This window comes from Dermacentor silvarum, chromosome 6 (genome assembly GCF_013339745.2).
Source record: "Dermacentor silvarum isolate Dsil-2018 chromosome 6, BIME_Dsil_1.4, whole genome shotgun sequence".
Taxonomy (NCBI): Eukaryota; Metazoa; Arthropoda; class Arachnida; order Ixodida; family Ixodidae; genus Dermacentor; species Dermacentor silvarum.
This window is the reverse complement of record NC_051159.1, coordinates 35,233,010-35,249,377: the sequence shown is the minus strand read 5'-3', so window position 1 is coordinate 35,249,377 and position 16,368 is coordinate 35,233,010. Positions and strand designations below refer to the sequence as shown.

Sequence of the window (16,368 nt, the reverse complement as noted above, 5' to 3'; positions counted from 1 at the left end):
CCGGTGTGCTATTCAATCGCTGGTGCAAAAGCGTCGGTGACACCGTAAGCACGAATGCAAATTAGCTTTGGTTATTTTCCCGTCACGAAAACATCATCAAAAGAAGAAACAAAGTGTTTTTGACGCTTTGTGGTTGAACAAAACTGTCACAAGATGTGGCTACTACCGCCGCTAATGCTGTTCTCGTCTCCGGCATAGCGGCATCCCGTAAACTAAAATAAGTACATGGATGTGCTAAAACTCTCTATTACGACGATATTTGTTGTTCGCGTATTACGTGTCTCTTAAATCAAGTATCCTATGCAGCTTGCCAGTGAAATGTTGTGGCTCCCGTTTCGATCGCCTTGGATCGGGGTCGTAAAGCTGTTCGGCGTATTCGTCGATGCGCGATCGGCGTAGCACGACAGGGTTTCCGTGCTTTGTCGCTAGGAAACGAAGACATTTCTCCGTGTAGCGCTTCTTGTTTGGTGCCGTTATTCTGCGCGTCTGTGTACGGAAAGATGTTCCGGCACTCACTGTATATTTCTTTCAGCGCGTCTTGTGCCACTTCATTCTATTTCTGCGTTGTCTTCCTCTGTTTAGGCGACAACATTCGACTCGCCGCATACGATCGAGGTTTACGTCTTTTTCGTCGCCCCAAGTGGGCGTCTCACCACAACGTGCGCCAGCGTCTGACGTCCGCTGGACGTCTTTCTACGCTTCTTTCTCTAGTTTCTCTCATCTATGACTACATGCATTTCCATAACTTCTCTCTCTCTTTCTCTCTCTAGCATTTTTTTTTTCTTTTGCGCTGTTTTTCAACTTGCGATTGACTACTCGGCGTCTGTACGGCTTTCACCTAGTTTCCCTATTCCTTCTTCCTACTTTCTTTTTCTTTATCTTGTCTTCACAATATCCCAGGATCCCGTAACATGCTTTCTTTCTTCCGTCGAATGAAACGTAACACACCGAAAAGGCAGGCTCTCGGAATAGGTGAGGCCCGCCGCGACCGTAGTGAAGAGGAGGAAGGGGGGGGGGGGGGGAAGGGTACCTCAATGTGGGTGATTTACGGTGCACGCCTATCGAATTTCCAATTCCCGTTGCCCGTATTTCGTACTATATATCTCTCAGTTTCTTTGCTGGCTCCTCTCGGAGTCGCCGACACACTTTCGCCACCCTCTCCACCAACCCCCCCCTTTCCGCCGAAACGCCTCCGGTGCTCCCGTCTTGCGGACCTCCGTGGGAGGGCCCCTCTCCCACTCCTCCTCAAACACTCTCGGCTTCTCGCGTTTCTTTTTCCCGGCGCTCTTTTGTTGCTCCCGTCGTGCCAAACCTATATACACTGTGCAACACGAACGCACGCGCGCAAGCCTGCCACCCTAAGAGAAACACGCACACACAAGCGTGCACCTCACTTTCCGGCGTCGCCGCCGGTTCAGAATTTATTGGATTCGATCATCGCGCACGCTCGGCGTTCCCCGCTTGCTTGGAGCGCTGGCTCGTCGTCGTAGCTCGCCGTGCTTTTCGTGTGTAGATGGGCGGCGGGCGGGCGAGTCGGTTGGACGCAGCCCGCCTATACATATAGATATATATATATATAAAAGTAGGGGCGGTTCGGATGAAGTGCGCGCCAATCGGTTCAATTACCCAATCGACGACGTGCATTGTATGCCCAAGTGCGCGCGGCTCTCCGACACATTAGTCGGCCGGTTTCATCTCGACTGTGCGGGGCAGCGTCGTGGGCCATTTTCAGATGCCACTTTCTTTCTTTCTTTCTTTCTTCTTTCTTTTGTATATTTGTTTGTTTGTTTTACGTGCGTGTTTGCGCGTTCTCGTTTGTTTTCTTCTTCTTATTTTCTTTTTACCTTTCGTCTTGGCAATAACACACATGAGATAGGAAGGGATGATTCGCGTAGGGCTGCTGCCCGCACACACACGCTCCGTGCCACCGCCACTTTCCGTAGTGATGTTGGTGCTAGTAGTGGTGGCGCGGACCCCCCTCCCCCTTTTTTTTTCGTTGCCCACTTTCCCCCTCTCCCTGGAGAAAGAGGAGCGCCCCTCACGCGACTGTAGACTTAGCAATAGCCGCGCGCACGCCCTCTCCTCGCCTCCTCTCCCACCATTTCCCGCCATTGTTTTGCTAGGATCCTTTGTTGCGGTTCCTCTCGGCTCGCCGCCCGCTGTGATGATGCTGGCCGTCTTGCGGAGAAAGCAAGGTGCGAGCCTACGACGACGATGTTCGGGCTTCTTGCTTTTTTTTTTTTTTTTTTTTGTACTCTGTATTGATTCGTCGCTGCCTATGGAGAAGAAGAGATCGAGAGAGAGACAGAACGCATACTCTCCTCTCCTGTTTGTTTAGGCCGCCCCTTAGTTTTTATTGGCGTGTGTTTGCGTTTGCCCTAGCCGGTTGCTTCGTTCTTCCTTTCCCGTACGAGCAGTTTGATAAACGACTGCCTCGCCGCTGAATGGCGAGCGGCCAGAGTGCATTTCGGACGCCTGGGTGCTTATCGCCGCGCGAAAGATTTGCACCTGAACGGCTTCCGCAAAACAAAGCATAATTATGATGATAAAGTCTAAATCGATGATGATGGTTGCGCCTCCTTTCGATTTCCGTCAGTATTCTTTTTTGCTCTCTCTTTGTCTTTCTTTCCTTCTTCAACTGTACCCCGTGGTTTCTTTAATGGTGTGGTTCGGGCCAAGCTTCGCTGTGCCGTTTGCGGCGCTGTAATTGCCTGCGGCTGGTTCGGTGACCATTACGCTGAAACTTCGCGCTTAAACGCAGAATAACGCATGTGTTTTTCATACGCAATCAGTCCTTGATGTTGGCGGCGCAGCCTGACCCGTTTTTCTCGAGCTATCATGCTGTATACGTGTTTCTGCCTATAGGGCGTAATAGCAACGTGTTCTGTGTTCGTAGCTATTAGAGGCGCACTTGCAAGTTTGAATTTACCGATGGCGAAAAAAGTGTGTTTTAGAGTCGAATGCCTCTGTTATCGCCCTGCTTTTTTTTTTTCTAGCTTTAGCAGGTTGTTCTAGTACACGTAAATCGTATATCACTGTGGTTCCTTATTGAAACAAATTTTGACGTGATTCTATATTTTCTGTGCTATCTGTATTATTAGTAAAGAAATGGTGAGGGTCCCTTACCGATCACGAAAACAAAGTAAAATAATAATAATAATAATAATAATAATAATAATAATAATAATAATAATAATAATAATAATAATAATAATAATAATAATCTAAATACATGGGAAAAGAGAAATAGTTTTTCTTGGTGAGGTTTGATGAGTACGCAGCGCGCGCGAGGCATGGGGGCACCGAACGCGATTGCTTCTCCGTCGTAAATTTTTTTTCTCCAAATTCTTGGCTGCCAAGTTGGGGGTGTGGCCCTTACACGAGTCTATACGGTACTCGGTGGCCCAATTTGCCTGTTCGGGCACATAGCACCTACAAAGTGGACCCACGTGGTTCTAGAATCAGCAAGACAGCAGAACAGCATCCAGCAGTCGCGTTAATGTGTGTGCGGCGAAGGCGGGCGGAAGCAAAGAATCTTTCGGCATTAATGGTAACAATAAGAGCACGGCAATGTTTACCAGTGAGTGTGCGGCCGCCGTCGCGGTTGGGAATCGAACCCTCGACACGTCGTGCCAAGGAGCAGAACCCGCTATCGACAAGAAGCACTGCACGTTGCGATGTGCTTCTACGTTGCTAGTTGTGCCTGTTTGTCGCTGTCCTTTATGTCAGTAGTGTCTCCACCGCCATAGAATTTGTCCGGAAGCTAAGACCTCGTCGGGAAGGAAGCCCTAAGTTTTTGTCTCTCGCAATATATATATATATATATATATATATATATATTTCTCTACTGCTCATAAGAACATAACTACTGGGCTGGTTGGTGCTGTGTTAACGACTGTACTAGACTTCAAACGCAAAGTCGATCGATCTTCTGGAAATGTTGGCTGCCAACATTTCCAAACTCAATCGCACAAAATGAAATACGCACAAACGGGCCAGCGACTCTCCTTTTACGCAACTATTTGTGGGCGTGGGCTTCTGTGGCGAAGTATGTCTCTGTAAGTATTGTCCCCGGAAATAAACAGGTCTGACTCGACCTCGATTCGCGTGAGTTACGTATTGAAAGAGTTCCTTAATACCGTGTCGTTTATCTGCTTTCGAATTTCCTGGTTTTTTAGTTAATATAAAAGCCTCCGCCGCTTTCTCGCTAAAGGCCAAACACAAACCGGAAGCACTCTATGTAATTCCTTCTGCTATACGACTCCAATTGCGACGCTCATCGCTGAACACGCTTCTCGGTCGTACGGGCTATATACGGACGGGCTGCCCGCTAAGGCAGCTAAACTGCCTTACTGAGGCACCGGGCGCCCGAGCTTTTTACATCGCAGCCGTGGTGGCGCCGTTGCTCGTTTCGTGTTATGGGCAGTCTTAAGGAAATGACCGCGTCAGATTTCGGCCCGATGTCGTGCTTGTCGAATATCAAATAGAACTTGATACACGCCCCCGGATTACTCGGTCTCGTTCGCAGCCTCGTCGGACGGAGACTTCAAAGAGTATGTGTCCGCCCTTCGCTGAACTATACGCTGATTTATTTCCCTTATGAACCGGAGTGCGCGCTCGTTCAGTATATATATATATATATATATATATATATATAGCCTTTATACCAATACCACGCTCTCGCCTTTCGTATTTCTTTTTTGATCCCACTTGCTTTTTTCCTCGCAAATCTGAAGTGATCAGAGTTTCTCATCCAGTGTCCCTGTTTTCTCTCGCTTTTTCTTTTCTTCTAATGCTGAGTCATCAAAACGTCCCTTCATTTTCTGTCTAGCGGCGCGCGCGCGTGCGCCTGCATTTTCCCGTTTAGCGTTTAAGTGCATGTGTGATTTACGTGGGTCAGATTTGTCTGAGAACGAAAGAAATATATATAGGTCGTTTTTTTTTCCCCTCTCAAGCTAAAAGGGAAATAAAAAATCAAACGAGGAAGTTGAGTACACCGAGTCCAGAGGTTTTTCCTCTTATTATTATTTTGCTCGGTTCTTTTCAAACTCTCGGCCCCGGAAAGAGTTACTGCTCTCGATCAAAATGCTAATCAGTGGCCGCTCTCTGTTCTTTGCCTCTTCTATCCATAGGTGCCGTCGTTCTTCTGAAGGCGTGCCCGCCGTCTGGAAGTTAGGCCTCGTCGTCGTTCCCGATGGAACCGGGCACGACGCCACCCCCTCCGCGATGGAGGAACCCGCCGACCAAGCTCCGGAGACGAGCATCCACGGGATTATGTCACTGCACTACAACCCTCAGTGACCGGCCACCGACGCCGTCTCACGTCGTGATCCTGCTTCTAGTTTCTGCTTCGCTGCTTAGCCTCGTCAGCGGGCAGCGCACGAATTCGAGTGAGTCGTGCGCACCGTCCATCTTGTAGCTTTATCCAGGAATAAACGCTGAAGCGTAGCAGAACTGTTTGAAACTTAGGCCTATAGCCTAATATCTCGGTTCGCACATCTTGTTTGCTGCCTGTACCGAGGGAGGAGGAGAGGATAATGTAAAGAGCGCAGGTGCGCGGAGTCGTGCTATGAGAGTAAACTATACTATGAACCTAACCTTGCCTAATCCCGACCATATATATAGCATTCCTGCGAGAGTCGTGCTTTGTAAGCTATACCTTGAGTTCGCGTGCGTGTTTGCACGTGTGTATGTGTGTCATTATTTTCTCTTCCTTTCCTTCTTTCATCCCTCGTCTGGAGTAGTTAGAGTCCCAAGGCTGTTAGTTATATAGGCTACCCTCTCCGGTTGTAACATTAACCTTCCTCTCTGCTTGGACCTTCACTTAACCTCTAACCACATTGGCTCTGAGAACAGGCTGAAAGCAGGTAAAAGCAAAACGAGGGAGATCAGTCAAGTGGATGATCAGGTTGCAGCCCTGCATACGGGGAACGGAGTGAATAGCTGGTAGAGACAAAGGATGAGCGAAAGAATGAACGCACGAACATGCAGAATGAGACAGCGAACGTTCGCCGAGGCTTTTCGACTACACAAACTGGTATTACTCCCGAGCCGCATGGATGGAGAGATCCGAAGTCGTTCAACGGCGTCAATGATGTGGTTACCACGTGACCCGGAAGAGGTCATACACCGCCGCTCGAGAGGCCGTAGGCTATGAGGTGGCCGGGGCGCATTAGCGTGGTCTATAATTATGCGTACAAGATTTACTTTCTTTTGAGTGGCATGCGACAAAGCCACCTCCATTGAAAGCAGCATTGTATTAATGTGCTGAGAGGGTTTGAGGCGTACGTATAACTAGTTTGACACGTTCAGGCGTGTCACCGCGCCGATATAGGTCCGCAGTCCTCATGATGCGGTCTTGGAACACTAAATAACGAGTGCCACGTGAGCTCGTTTGTATGGCCTGCCTGAACTTTACTGTGCGCTTAAATTAGGGGTCAGTTCTTTCTTTAAAATGCAGTACACAAACTGGTATTAACTTCTCTTGCAATTAATCGGATTACTAATTGCAACAGATACCCGGCATCATGTACGCGTTCTTAAAAAAAATGTCCGCTTTCATATCCATGACTCAAACAAGTACAGAGTTGAACACACTTGTCTAGAACGCACTCCTGAGGGCCAAAGCAGCTACCAAAGTTTAAGCCGACCACCAGGTCGGGAGATATCAATGGAAACTCTAAATGTAGTCAAGCAACCTCACGTAAAGTCGATTTTTCGCCACATGTCATCTTCAGGTATCGCCAGCGCAGTCCTGAGAACGTGGTTCGCGCGTTCTAGAGAAGTGTGTTGACCTCTGTGCATTGCGTATCGTCTTCGCTACGACGTTTTGTATGGCTGTCGGCCAGAGCAAGCATTTTTTCTTTTCCTTTCAATTTTTATCAGCCCTTTTAGAATATACGTAGCATGGCGTAATTGTCGCCTTAGAACATTTCACGCATGAAAAAGAAAAAGAAGAAAAATGAAAAGAAAGGGCTCATGCCTAGCGTTTTGCTGCGCAGGTCCCCGCCCCCAGCAGCGGTTCGCCATCGAGCCGACGGACCGGTCAGCCATCCTGGGCGATACCATCGTGCTAGCGTGTCGCGTCATCGACAAGGCCGGCACGCTACAGTGGACCAGGGACGGCTTCGGCCTCGGCAGTGACCGCGACCTGTCGGGTTTTCCAAGGTACTCTATGGTTGGAAGCGACGACGAAGGTGCGTGACACTCGTCTACTCATCGATTGATTGATTGATTGATCGATCGATCGTAAAACTCGGTTGTGCCAGATAGCATTTAAGCCAGACTACTTCAGGACTTCGATTTCACTGCCGACTTTGAATTACCGCGCTACTACGCTTATAAGGCGAGTTGTTCAGGTGCGCCTGAATGCATTTCTCAAGGGGCTGATTTGTCAGTAAGGGGGCTTAACCGGCATGCAACTTCATGCCGAAAAAATGTTCCCAATAGTGGCATTGCTAGTTATGTGCAGCCTTAGCCTTTTGGCAACAACTGTCAGCGGGTATTTTCCCGTTAGTTCTTGTTGTGGAACAGAAATAACATAAGAAAAAAGAAAGAAAGAAACGTTTTTCTCCACGTTACAGATTTGTCGCCTGTGAAAGCAGCTATGTTTTGTGTGTGGACACACTCTCTTTTTGTGGTAATAATACACCTAGCGAGGTATATAGTGGACAGAACGGAGGGTGTGACAATGACAAGCTTAATTACAAATCCCCCCTTTTTTATCCATTAGCATTTAGAGTGTCAAAGTGTAAACAAAAAAAAAAAGTGTATGTGTGTGAAGTGTGGGAAGCCATCATGTGGTAGAGGTAGAGAGGGTATGAGAGAGTTTACACGAGCGTGTGTCTGTATATATAGTGCAAATCACGGAGATCCACCGTCAATTGCACTTTGCTTCTCGAAGAAGCAGCTAGGGCGTGTGTCGAGTGAGCTCCTGAACATAGTGGCGAACGCGGTTTAAATGATGGATACGGGACCTCAACGAGCTGCGATGTATTGCCAACGCATTTACCTCGCACTTACCGCTAAATCACCCTTAGTGTGTGTTTTTTTTTTCTTTTCTTTTGTATGAATTCGAGTCTATCCGTGCTCAAGATACTGGTGCAGTGCGACCAAGTGACCTGACTGTTTTTTTTTTTTCTGTTGCCTTACAGGCGATTTTTCGCTTCAGATCGGTAGCGTAAGCCTGGAAGACGATGCCACCTTTCAGTGCCAAGTTGGCGCCGTCGATGGCGTGAAAGGCATCAGATCGAGAAGCGCACCTCTGACTGTATTTGGTGAGTTCTCTTTACTTCAGCTTGCGTGTTAATAAATAATTTAGATAATTCACTATGCAAATGTCTAAACGTACACTAAAGAGAAACGCTAAGTCAGTTTAGACTAGTAAATTTTTTTTCAGAACACTATTTTTGTTACTTCGCAATTATATGTTGACTCCTACAAGAAAAAAAAATGACTGAGGAAAAAAGGTCAGATTTTCTTTTTATTTTTTTCGTTGCATGCCACTACCCCATTGCCGGTACGTCGTCCTCAACTCACAGATTTCAAAATATATTTTCGCGCTCCGGCAGTTGTGGTTCAGTAAAAATTTAAAAAAATAAAGAGAAAACTTGTTAAGTTCAGTCTTCGGCTCTTTTAGAGTAGGTCATCTTTACCGATGAAAAATTAACTAGGCCCAGTCAGATGTCGTCAACATCCATGACATAACAGTGTGCTGGTACGGAAACTTCCCCTCTCGTCTTTCGTTTCTGCGTCTTTTCTTGCTTACCAAACCTCTCTTCATGCTAAATAGTACCATAAAACAGCTTTTATGGCATTCTAGAAGGGTAGTTTACTAATGCAGCTCAAACATTATTTTATTTATTTTTTATTTTTTTATTTGGTCTCCCTTTAACCTCCGGAATCGCGCTGTGCTTTGTGCTGAAGAGTTACGACCTCTCGTTCTAATAAAGCATTGGTCAAACAAGGGACGCCTCAGCCTGGGGCCAACATACGAAATACGCACTTCTTTCCGTTTTAACTTCAACCTCAAAGTTTAAGTTCATTTTTATGCAGATCACAAAGACGCGGGCAAGCCCGAGCTAAAAGTGAACGAACTTCACTTGAAGGCACCCCCCCCCCCTCCCCCTAGTTCTACATAGACTTACGTCAAAAGCAAGTTGCGTCCAATTTCAACTCAATGGTCCCGTTGCAGTCTTGAACTTTGGGACCATCGTCTGTATATTTTTCATGCTGTAAATAACCTGAAATGTAATAATAATAATAATAATAATAATAATAATAATAATAATAATAATAATAATAATAATAATAATAATAATAATAATTGCTTGCTTGCTTGCTGCTTGATTGATGATTGATTGATTGATTGATTGCAAGGACGAGGAAGACAATGCCTCCTTGTAGAAACGTTGGCTTCTGCTCGAGACATATCTTGTTTGACTATTGTTGATCGCTTAACTTTTTCCACTTTCTTTTGGACTCGCCATCTTGTTCGACCTTCCTTCGTAAGTGCTGCGCTCTAGTTGCGAAACGAAAAGAAGCAATCTTTGCGTATGCGCAGTTTAAAACGCTTCGAGCCGGTGATTAGAACCCCAGGAAAGAAGACTGATGACCTCTTGTCTCGCATTTACGTTTCTTTCTAAGTCTAGTTGTTACAGTACGTCGCCTTCACTTGCGAAACTTTTGAAAGTAGTAGCATGGACAGCGGCGGCGCTGAAAGGAAATTTCGAAGGACAGTGATTAGCGTATGCGTGATTGCGTAGGCACACTGCTTTGCAATGGACTCGGCAGTGACCGTCAACTTTATGCTTTCGCTCTCACTGTCGTCTGAATGAAAGCTTCGTTGGGCCTCTTTCGTTGCGCAAGGTGAAACAACACCAAAAATTAACGAGTGGCAAGAAAGTCGGGTGCTTTATAAGACGCCGGCTTTCAAAAGGACGGAAACGATGTAATAACGTGGGCGCATCGCGTTTTTAATCCCGCACACTAAAGTATAACTCCGCGGAGCCTGTCCTTCTGAAAAATGATAAAGCCGCGTGCGTAAAAAAAAAAAAAAAAAATGTCTCGCTGTCTTAAGGACGGCAACGTGATAGCCGTAATTAAGCTCGTCGAGTAGGCGCGAGAAAATAAATCATAAGACGCAAAGACAGCAGAGTCCCGGTCGTAATTATTTTTTTAATGCGTAAACGAGGGAGTCGGGAGACTCTTGGAGCTAATACTAGTCAACAACTCACGCCGTGCCAGCGAGCCGCCGTGTGGATGCGCAAGATCCTTTCACGCGAGCGGGAACGCGTGGAGCAGGAAGAGGAGAAAGAAGTATGACTCAGCAAGAAAACTCCGCGCTCATTTGTGGTCGTCGCTAGACGACACCCCGGATTAGCAGCGACTTATGACGCACGCTCGTCGCTGAAAGAAGGGGCGCGCGCACTCTTGTGTGAGAGTGTATGGGAGAGGACTCAGTGTGCTCCCGCCACGCCTTGAATCCCGCTCCGCGTACCTACTATTACTACCTATACTGTACCGCCGAGCAAGGTTTCGCCAACAAACTCTTTGTTTTCTGTCTTTCTTGGTTCGCCGCTGTAGTCGGTGCAGCTGCGCGCGCACACACTGTCCTTATACGTTCCCAGCGGCGCTGTCACTGTCTTTCGGGAAAATCCCGCGAGTCTTTCACCACCGGCGCGGAGCCTTCGGCGAGGCGTGAACACAAATCCGAAGAGGGCGCTGCGAGCGGGAAAGGCCTGGAAGGCCTCGCTATAGCTAGCTGGGCCAACCGCGATCAGCGCCCTCCCTCGCGCGCCGAAGTCGCGGGCTAAACTTTTAATGCTCGCCGAAGTGACGAAAGGGAGAAGGGGGGGGGGGGGGGGGGGGGGGGCAGTGCCGCCGCCCGGCCGCGAAGGATGTCTCGCGGGGGAGGGATTTAAGGAGGCGCGCATTGTTCTTAATAGGCCCCTCTGGAACCATCGCTTCCGCGTTCCTCCGTCGCCTCAGCGCGGTGGTATATAGCGCGGGCTTCTCTGAGCGCGCATCCAATGCCATCGACTTGTCCTTGTTTGGTCTCGTTTTTTGTTGATTATTATTATTTTTTTGTGCGCCGACTTCCGCCACCACGCAATGCATGCGGCGGAAGTTAGGCGAAAGAGCCACAGAACAAGCACATCCGCGTCGTTCTGAGTCTATCGCGTCCCAGGCGAACTTCGGTGTTCTGGTGTTGACCCTGTGTGCCGGTAGCGAAAGGAAATGGAGGCCTCTGTCTTCTTGTTCTTCTTCTTCTTCTTTTTTTGTCCTAATGTACAATTCCCGGCAGACTTCCGTACTTGCTTTTCTTAGTTTGATGGCCTCAGTGAGAGATGGTGTAGGCGGGAGCAACGTGTACTCGAGCAATCCAGTCCAAAGGTTGGAGAGCGAGAGATGGACTAGAAAGAAAGGTAGGAATGTTAATTAGGGTTTCACACGGCTTGCAACCTTACAGTATGAGGAGGAAACGAGCAGTCAGGAAGTACGAGAGAAATAAATAAATAAACCGGCCGTACACATGTACTCACCAGGATGAGGAAGCGAACTGTACTGATGAGCGCGTTAGCAGGAAGCGAGGCTGACCCATCCAGCTACGAGATGCCCGTGCAGTTTTCCCTACGCATCGCTAGCTAAGCTCATTGATCCGGCAAAAGTAGGGTATATGCTTTAGAAAGCCGAGTGTTCTTTCCAGATTATGTCATTGTAGAGCTTACAGGAAAGGCAACTCATGGTTCGCAATTACGTTGCTCTGCCTACAAGCACTTCCTGGAGGTTCGCAGATACTTGCGAGGCGGCACAAACCGCCCACATTGATTATTCTTCCTTTTACTTTTTTCTCCGAGCTCTTCCCTAGAATCAATCATTCATTCCCTGTTCGATGAGAACCGCCCCAGCTGCTGCTGCCGGCTTTGCCCTTTTTCGCTTAGTGAAGACTGGTTTATCCCTTCGGTCTGGCTGTTTCTGCTTTTATTGGCACGATGCTTCGTGCGCATATTGATAGTTTATCTCCTATAGCGACAAAATGTTTCCTTGTGTTTCGTAGCAGCGTGTTAGTCAGCGGACGCTGTTCGCGATTGTAAAGAGGCGTGTGGGAAGCACTGCTGCCCTTATAACCTTCGCTGTTTTCTGTGGATCGACGCCGATTTCGGCTAGGCTCCGTGCTGAACGTGTTAAATTATTCGCGCTGCGAATGTTTCCTCGTGCTTGATGCGTTTTACGTTGCTTCACGATCCGCTATTTTTTTTTTTTCGGTTGCGTTTAAGAAAAGAAGGCAGAGCTAGATCGGAGCATGGCCTGCGTACTTTGCCGATTCGTGGCTCCTGCTGTAATATCTCTAATTCTCTTAGTTAATCGTTTCCATAATTAAACAAAACTGCCGGAAACGATGAAGTTTTCGTCATTTAATATACGCAACAGCACCATCGTCTCCAAGCAGATGACAGGTATTCCTTGAAACCAATCTCATCGATAGCACTGTATGAAATAGGGTTTTGTTTTTCTTTTCTTTTTTTTTTAATTGTGTGTGTTGTGTTCATCGGCGTGGACATCAACAACACGCCGGATAAGCTTACTAACTTAAATCGGCCAACTTTTCATCTTACCCTAAACGATATCGATGTGTACATTGCCTGGTGTTAGTGTTATGTCGTGATCCTAAATGTATGATGTCATTGGTTGATTTCACAATTGATAATGAATGAGCTGAATTTTCGGGTTTTACGTGCCCAAACCACGATTTGATTGTGAGGCACGCTGTAGTGGGGGACTCGGGATTAATTTTGATCCCCAGGGGATCTTCAACGTGGCCCCAATTCACGGGGCACGGGCGTTTTTGCATTTCGCCCCCATCGGCCGCCGTGGCCGAGATTCGATCCCGCGACCTCGTTCTTAGCAGCGCAACACCATGACCGTTAATGCACCGCGGCGGGTACAACTGATTAGCAAGACAGCGTTATACGAGAAGTGAGGAAGACTGTCAGCGCACTTTGGCGCGCGTCGGTGTTCCAAAAATAGAAAATACGTTTTATTGAGGTCATTCTGAGTGCTCAGTTGCATTATAGAGTTGTCCTAGCTTTCGTATCTTTATCAATATTATAATTATTTTAAGGTCACTTCCTCCAACAATCACTGTAAGCGTCACCCAATCCCGCCTAGTCAGTAAGCGCCACCGCCTTTCAATGCTAAGCATTCTTCGCCGAATTCAGTAACATTTAGTCTTATCTATTCATCAAGCCTCCTATGTCGTGATGCCGTCGTGGTCGTTTCTTAAACTGGATATATGTTTAGGCTCATTATCATCATTAAGAAGAGAGGAGGTTTATTTAGAGGGTAGTAAGGGCGGAAGAAGTCAAGTCCGCCTTACTGTCGGTCTGTTTTTTTCGTGGTGAGATGGCTGCGCATTGGGCCGTATTCACGAATGAGTTTGTTCGTAAGTTCTCTTCGACAGTGGCCGAGACGGTCTTTGCTTATGTACGTCCAACGCCAGCATTGGGTGACACTCGTTCTTAAGAACACTTATAGCGTAAGCACGCTTTTGTCAATGTGGGTCCTTGTTCTTGTCACTTCAGTGCCTCCGGAACCCCCGAAGATCGTGCAAGGCGAATTTCTGAAGACGACGGCCGGCATGACCGTCGAGCTCACCTGTGAGTCCCACGCCGGGAAGCCACCCGCAGAGGTAAGGAGCACACGTTTCCGTCATACCCTCATGGCCTGAACTCTCACTAACGAGCCTTAACCGGAAACATCAAAAACGCCAATTGTTCGAGGTGCATTGTAGCGAGCAGACCTTTTTCCAACTTCCCAAGTACAATTATATAGTTCGGAATTATTGGTTGGGCGAGCCGCCAAGTTGCGACAGAAAAATAGCTTGTGGTGTCTGAAAAATATTATCTAAACGTTTCTAGCTGGTTTGGGAGAATGGTAAACTGAGAAAAGTGGAACTGGTTCATGAATGACAATCACGCGGTTGATTCCTGCTGCATTTCGCAGATCAGGCGCTTCCGGTGTTTGTTCCCTTCGCCTGTTGAGAAGCAAAACTGTTTGGTGTAGGCTGCCGTTCGTAATTTAAAGCCAATGGGAGTACAAGCTCTGCGAACCTTGTTGCTGTGCAAACGATTGAAACGACCTTACCGATACGTCGAACCTACTTGCATAAGAAAATTGATTGAAATGAAAATTTGATGTCCAACGCATTAGGAAAGAAAGCGAGACAATCGACAGCATCTATTTGTTTTTTGTTTCTTTATTACGAAATATTCTGGTGAAAGTTTCAAGCAATGGAAACATCAGGATCCTAATAGCTAGTCGGGCTGGTTTTCTTAGGGCAGCGTGTTTGTGTGACAAATAAATTTAATCTTTTCTTTTTATTTTGGTCTTCTCGCAAACGAGGCCAGCAAATCGTGTTTTTTTTTTTTTTTCAGTAGGAATATAGGTAATGTTCGCGCAGGTTAACATGTTCAGATATGTCACATATGCCTCAGAGATGTGTAATCACGGAAAATGTTCCTTGCATTAGCGAGTGATTCCTAGTGTTTGCATTGATTCGTGTCGTTTTGTTCGAAGCATTTTGTGTGTCATTTACCTAGTCACATAAGAAAAAAAATAAAAGAACAGTTTGCAAGGTTGCACTGGAATCTCGGAGGCAGCAAGTGCCATTCACCTAGCGCACGTGAGATGGCGCCACAACAGCGTGTCGCACCAAACAGAAAATTCACCAAGGCGTCACTAAAAATTCACTAAAGTGTGCGATTGACGAGCAAGAGCAGACGCGTCAGCGGCACCGCGTGAAAGACAGGCCTGAGCTTGCCATCGCAAAGCCTTTCGCTGGCAGCTTGATGCGAAGAGTGTTTAGTTTGTTTTTTCGGCAAAACTCGATCTCACATAAGAAAAAAAAGTTATCATTGTTTCGACACCACGCGTAAGTACAATGACAAATGCCCGCGCGCCGTCTTGCCCACGGGCCCTGGGCGCATTTACATCATCCGGTCGTGTTTCGTCACATTCGCGGAGAACGCGGCCACGCCACGGAACCGCGAGGATCAGCAAGCTCTTTCCCACTCTCTCTCTCCCTCGTCATCTTTTCGCGTTCTCGTTCCGTCGTTCCTGGTTTCTTTCCTTTTTTTTTTTTCTCCAGACGTGTATAGCACCTTGTAGAGATTCGCGCCGCACCGCGTGTTTCGATGGCAACCACATTTGTCATGTAATCAATCGCGTCCCTCCCCCCTCCCCTTTTCCTTCCTCGTGCCAGGAACCTGGCGTAGACACGACCAGAACTCCCTCCGCACGCACGCGCGAGCGATTATAGCGAGGTAAAAAAAAAAAAATCCGGTAAACAAACGATCATTCGAGAAGTACCAAACAAAAAATAGTGATACAGACAGAAAAACGGAGCAATCGCAAAAGGGTGTAGTGTCGGGCGTCGTATCTGTACAGCCTGCCACACCGTGACGTTGAATGTCTGTTCCTCGTCTGCCGGCATTTCGCCGCGTTATTGTATCGCGATATTTTCCTCTGTTTCTCTCTTCTCCTTCTCTCTCTCTCTCTTCTTTTTTTTTTTTTTTTTTTTTACACTGTGAAATCGTGAAAGGGCGAGGCAAGCGCTTTTGATTCGCTCGCACGTACAAATTAGTTCGCGTGTCTTTCCGTCTTTCCCAGTTTGGCGAGCTCTTTTATTCTTTCCCCCTCTCCGTTCCCTTGGCCGCCCTTTCCGCGTGCCCGCAGGCGACACACACCGATACGCGTGCGTGCTGGCGTACGTTCGATTTCGCCGGCTCGGTTCAAACGCGTGCCACACGCCTGCCCGCCGCCGACGCAGCTGGCGAGCACGTAGACACTTCGCCACCCGCGTTCCCAACTTGGTTCGGGACGACGAACGGGTGGGAAATCGGGAACTGGGGAGAAGAGAGGGGGGGGGGGGGGGGGATAGGCCAGACAGACAGATCTATGCGGGAGAAAAACAAAAGTGGGGAGAGCGACATACCGATGAGGGAGAGAAAGAGAGGGAGAAACGGCGCCGGCAGTCGAAAAGGGAATGTGAAATATGCGCGAGCAATCACGGTAATGCGTGGAAAGCGATGCTTTTTCCGCTCGGGCAATCGATTGGCGCGAATCCTTGAAGTAATCAAAAAAGAACAATGGTGATAAGGAATAAAAAAGAGGGAGGGGAGGTGGAAAGAGGGGGAGTACGCGCGCCTCTTCGGAGCTCAATCGCAGTGCACCGGGCGTGGGCGTGCGTGCGTTACGCAGCGATGGTTCGCTCGTCTCGTCTCAGGCAGGCCTCCTGTCGTCGCGCACAGACCGGTATCCGGATAGATGGAATCGAATCAAAGAAAGAAAGAAGCGAGGCAGTATTGG

The 16,368-nt window shown here is 47.7% G+C and overlaps 1 protein-coding gene across 2 annotated transcripts in view; it reads left to right on the top strand.

Annotated features, from left to right (window-relative positions):
• LOC119455427 (irregular chiasm C-roughest protein) overlaps positions 1-16,368 on the top strand; it is a 355,429-nt gene that overhangs the window by 307,512 nt on the left and 31,549 nt on the right. For both annotated transcript variants that reach the window (XM_049668760.1, XM_037716833.2), the window contains 4 exons: positions 5,133-5,390; positions 7,002-7,196; positions 8,154-8,276; positions 13,584-13,690. In XM_049668760.1, the coding sequence (XP_049524717.1) occupies positions 5,195-5,390; positions 7,002-7,196; positions 8,154-8,276; positions 13,584-13,690 (621 nt within the window). In that variant the 5' untranslated portion in view covers positions 5,133-5,194. The remainder of the gene's footprint in view (positions 1-5,132; positions 5,391-7,001; positions 7,197-8,153; positions 8,277-13,583; positions 13,691-16,368) is intronic.